This window comes from Montipora capricornis, chromosome 5, assembly GCF_036669925.1.
Source record: "Montipora capricornis isolate CH-2021 chromosome 5, ASM3666992v2, whole genome shotgun sequence".
Classification (NCBI taxonomy): Eukaryota; Metazoa; Cnidaria; class Anthozoa; order Scleractinia; family Acroporidae; genus Montipora; species Montipora capricornis.
In genome coordinates this window covers 22,714,282-22,719,281 of record NC_090887.1, presented here as the reverse complement: position 1 = coordinate 22,719,281, position 5,000 = coordinate 22,714,282, and the positions used below count along the sequence as shown (strand labels likewise).

The 5,000-nt window shown below is 36.2% G+C and overlaps 1 protein-coding gene across 1 annotated transcript in view; it reads left to right on the top strand.

Moving 5' to 3' along the window:
* LOC138050105 (furin-like protease kpc-1) overlaps nt 1-5,000 on the top strand; it is a 46,196-nt gene that overhangs the window by 22,588 nt on the left and 18,608 nt on the right. Inside the window, exons 4-6 of the mRNA XM_068896578.1 lie at nt 3,049-3,183; nt 4,195-4,265; nt 4,480-4,568. Coding sequence (XP_068752679.1) covers nt 3,049-3,183; nt 4,195-4,265; nt 4,480-4,568 — 295 coding nt within the window. The remainder of the gene's footprint in view (nt 1-3,048; nt 3,184-4,194; nt 4,266-4,479; nt 4,569-5,000) is intronic.

Here is a 5,000-nt window from a genome sequence, read left to right as displayed (position 1 = left end):
CGCTACAAGAACACAAATTGTGGACGGGTATTCTGCAGTTACTCCACAGAGTTAATGTTATCTTCTCATACGTAAGGCTTACCTCTTGTAAAGGAGTTGTTATTGCCGATTATCTTTTATTGATCCGCATGGTTTTTTAAGCCTGAAACTTCAAATCAACCTTCGAATCAACCGCCAATGCGTCACTGCAATTCAACCGCTCTATTCTAGTCCTCAGTCTCTCGCCTGTTATCCAAGATGGCCGATTTGACTTCGTGGAAAGGCTGATCGACTTTCTTGCACTCATGAACGGAAATTGAACAAAAAGAACTGAATGAAAAACTGATACCACAAAATAGAAAGAGCACCTGTACTTTTGTAACTCTGCAGTGTTTCAGCATTTTGGTGTTGTATCAGTTGAGAGGTTAAAGTTGAATTTGACAAATTTACAGACATTTGTATCACTGGGGGTATACGCCATACCCCCAGTCATACGAACGTCTGCAAATGTTTCATTTTTCAACTTACGTTTTCTCAGCTGATATTACATCTGATATGCTGAAACTTTGCAGGGGTACTAAAGTAAAGGTGTTCTTTCTAGTGCTGGTATTTGTTTTTAATTTTAACTTAATACTTGAATTTTTGGCCGCCATTTTGGAGAAGGGTCTATTGTTTTACAAACTCTGTGAATAGTCTCTGTAGATAGAAATTCTGACTACTCTTAGTCATAGTTTAAAATTTTGTTTTGACCAATAATTTTTATTGGTATCTTCCAGGTTTAATAGTACTGCACCACCGCTTGTTGGCTGTTAGGACAAACTTTCTCTTTCTTCTTTTCTAATTTTTTTATGAAGAAAGCATAGACTACATTGCTTCGAAATATTCTGTAGCAAGAATGCATCTCTTGACACTAGATCTTTCCTAGTTCTCAAAATTTGAGTTTGTGGCCTTTGCATGTTAGCTTTTATCCTAAGATGATTCATTTAACCATTTGACTCCCAAGCTGGCCTGAACTGGCCATACTTAGTATTTCACTCTGTCTTATGCCAGACGATTTTACTCGTCAATGGGGAACCCCTGGGAGACAATGGGTTAACCACTGTCTGAAAAACTATATGTTCCCTTTAACTCCCAAGCCGGCCTGAACCTGGCCATACAGTACTTAACATTTTACTTGTCAGTGGGGAACCCCTGGGAGTCAATGGGTTAAATGGATTTCGACAAAACGTTGAAAAACGTTGAAAAACGTCAAAACGTCGTCCCAAGCCGGCCTGAACCTGGCCATACAGTACTTAAAATTTTACTTGTCAGTGGGGAACCCCTGGGAGTCAATGGGTTAAATGGATTTCGACAAAACGTTGACCCCCAGGCAATTGCTTCCCCCCCCCCCCTCACTGACCCCCTCTAAAATTCTCTGGAAATCATTATAACAAAACATAGTTTCTATTTGTGAGGATAGTAAATTGCCTGATATGCCTCGTACCAACTGGTTCCAACTGGTTCCGTAAGGATCGAATTTATTTCATCCAATAAATTACAAGTGGAAAATGGATCGAAATATTGTTATCAACGTTTCATTGAGCAAAAGAAAAAAATTATAATAAAGCCGTCATACATGGGAAGATAAACTACATTGCTGGGGACAACGGGAAGTTGTCATTGTCTTCCAGTGGGTTTAGAAATAGTTTTAATGCATATCCCCAGGTCCCACAGTTCATAACATTAATTTTTAGTCAATTATACTGAATACGTTTTTACATGTATTGAATTTTTGCTAGGCGATTGTGTTTGGACTGTACTGTTGTGGAGAGTTATCTCTGGCAGTTCAAAATTAGAGCCAGTCAATAAGTTTTAAAGAGTTTCTCCCTTGTGTTTCTGGTCCAAACATCATCAACGAGGAGTGTGATGTTACTGATCGAAATATGATGTGTACAATATAATGTCATGCAATATTATGCAATATATATTAATAGATAACGACTTCTTCATCACTTTAATTCGGCCTTGATTTTTTTTTTGTGTGTTTTATTGCTATTTCCAGAGAATTTTAGAGGGGTTCAGTGAGGGGGTCATTAGGGGTATCAATGGACCGGAAGTCAGTGTTTTGTTGAAACCCCATTTAAATTGGTAAAGGTGTCTAACAAGAACTTGGAACAAAATTGATTATAGATCTTTTGATAGCCAATAGAATTACTTTGAGTTACATTTGAAGCCTTGCTGAACCTAGGAATTAATTGAAGTCTCTGACGTTGTAGCTTAGTCGGTAGAGCAGCGGTGATCTAACCCAAAGGTCACAAGTTTTTCTCTGTCCTTGTGTGGGCCCAGTTCCATAATTGGGGAGCAGCAATCGCACAGTGGTAAAAGCACTCGCCTCCCACCAATGTGGTTTGATTCCCAGATCCGGCGTCATATGTGGGTTGAGTTTGTTGGTTGATCTCTAACTCAGCTCCGAGAGGTTTTTCTCCAGGTACTCTGGTTTTCCCCTCTCCTCAAAAACCAGTATGATTTATTATGTATTAATTTGATTTTATTTTATTTGTGCATGACCCCACAAGCTTTTCAGCCTTAAGCATTATTGTGTGAAAAAGTTCTATTCTTATTATTATTATTATTATTATTATAATTATTATTATTATTATTATTATTATTATTATTATTATTATTATTATTATTATCAAGGAAATATTTCAAGCACGACAAACACAGCCCCCTCTGCTATTTGTCCTTGGACATTGTTCTATTTTAACTTATGTTTGCCTTGCCTTAATTAGCTTTTACAAAAACTGTTTGTTTTTGGTCAAGATAATCTCTGTTGAGAGCTTACCCATATAATAGACCAATTCGGCTAACTCAATGTTGTACCCAATTCAAATCTTTTGGGAATAAAACGTTTTTTTCCAAGTATTTCCATATCATTTAAATGTGAATGCTTCATTGTCGTGCAAATTTAACACACAAAGAATCTTAACCCCGAGAGATTTGAATTGGGTACAACATTGAGTTAGCCGAATTGGTCTATTGTCTTTGTTCTGTAACAAATTGAGTCTTTTTTGCATATTCTTTTTCCAGGAGAGATCAAACGGTCCAACGTTTAATATTACGGCTGCATGGTCTGGAAATAATAGCTACACTGGGAGAGGAGTTCTGGTGGCTGTAATTGATGATGGATTGGATGGCAACCATCCTGAACTATCCTCCAACTACGTAATGATTTCTTTGTTAAAGTCAGGAACAAAACACAAAATAGATTAATTTGTAATTCATGAGTGTTGAATATATACTGAATGTTTCCCCTGATTTTATCCAAGAAAAATCGCCAGAATCTCAGGATATTAGCAGGCAAGTCAGAACTTTAAAGAAAACGACAAAACTTTAAGTTTATAAGACATGTTTCAACAGAAGCTTCTGTCATCTTCAGTTGATGAATGTACAAAGCATTAGAAGTTGAATTTATAAGTAGGAAAAAGTGCTAATATGCTTGTAACAACGAAATGTACATAAAACGTGACAATGTGAGAATTAAAGGATACCCTTTTAATTCTCACATTGTCACGTTTTATGTACATTTCGTTGTTACTAGCATAATTAGCACTTTTTCCTACTAACCTTATAAATTCAACTTCTAATGCTTTGTACATTCCTTGAAGATGACAGAAGTTTCTGCCGAAACATGTCTTATAAATTTAAAAGTTTTGTCATTTTCTTTAAAAATCTCAGGATAACAGTAAAATTAATTGGATCAGTCTAAAGTAAAATGTTTGAAGTTGTTGTTGTTGTTGTTGTGTGATAAACATGTAACTGAATTACAAGAAACTAAGGATACATATAATATGATTATCATAAAAAGCACACACTAATTTACCTTGATCAAAGCACTTTTCACGTTAATTTCAACTCCTCCTGTTGGTTGCGTGTTTGATTTCCTGCACAGGGCAACCTGGTGAACAAACACTAATTACACTTGCTAATTTTACCAAACCTAATCTCGCAGTACGTACTATAGACTATTCCAAAGCACATTTTTTACAAGGTGGATTTATGAGAAATTAATGACTTGTTATAATCATATCATAAATATAATTATAATATAGTTGCAGTTCATACATGTATAATATTATGGTACCTTATTGGTGGTGTGAAATATCATCTTCTGTATGAAATTGACTTAAGCAAATACGTTTTACCTTGTTCAATGAATCTGCTCTGCTCCATCAGGATTCCACTGCAAGTTATGATTTTGTTGATCGTGATGATATTCCAGTCCCTGATGGAAGACAAGTGTCTGGGTAAGTGTTCTTTCTTGTTTGCGGTTATATGATACCAGTATTTATTCCACAACATGAATCAAAGGTAAATTCTTGTTTTGTAATCTGTTAGATCTAGGTGGTAAGCAGCCATATTTGTACTGTACGTTTTATCGTTTGTTTCACAAGAGTGTAGCATTAGAAACCAGTCATTTTTAAAGTGGCATGTATTGCAAGTAGCATTTTTACTTCCTAGACATGGCAATCAAGTTGCAGGCGTCATAGCTGGAGCAGCCAACAATAACTTATGTGGTGTGGGATTGGCATACCATGCCAAAATTGCAGGTAACTGCCAAATTATGGCATGCAAGACGATAACAAAAAGTTTCCACAAAGCGTGTTGATTGTTGGTCTCCTTTAGAGCAGATACATCGCTGATGCCGGAGCTTCCCTCCCCACAGTTTTAAAGCAGAAACAATGGAAACGATACCACAGTCAAAGTCCTTTAAAGTGTTGCTATGATCCAAAATTACATCTCTTATTTCTTCACATTTTTGAAGTACTTGTGCTAAATACTAGACATGTGAAATTTTATGCCATAATTCCCAGAGAAAGACTTTATTTTAAATGGAATTTTTTTATTGAATGGTCCTCCATTTACTAGGCGGGTTTCCCACCAATTTGCCCTTAGAAAGCTGGATCGAGGAGAAAGTGACGTCATTTTCTCACAAGTTTAAAATGCGATTTGTGAATGTGGCTTATTTAGTATGTAGAACA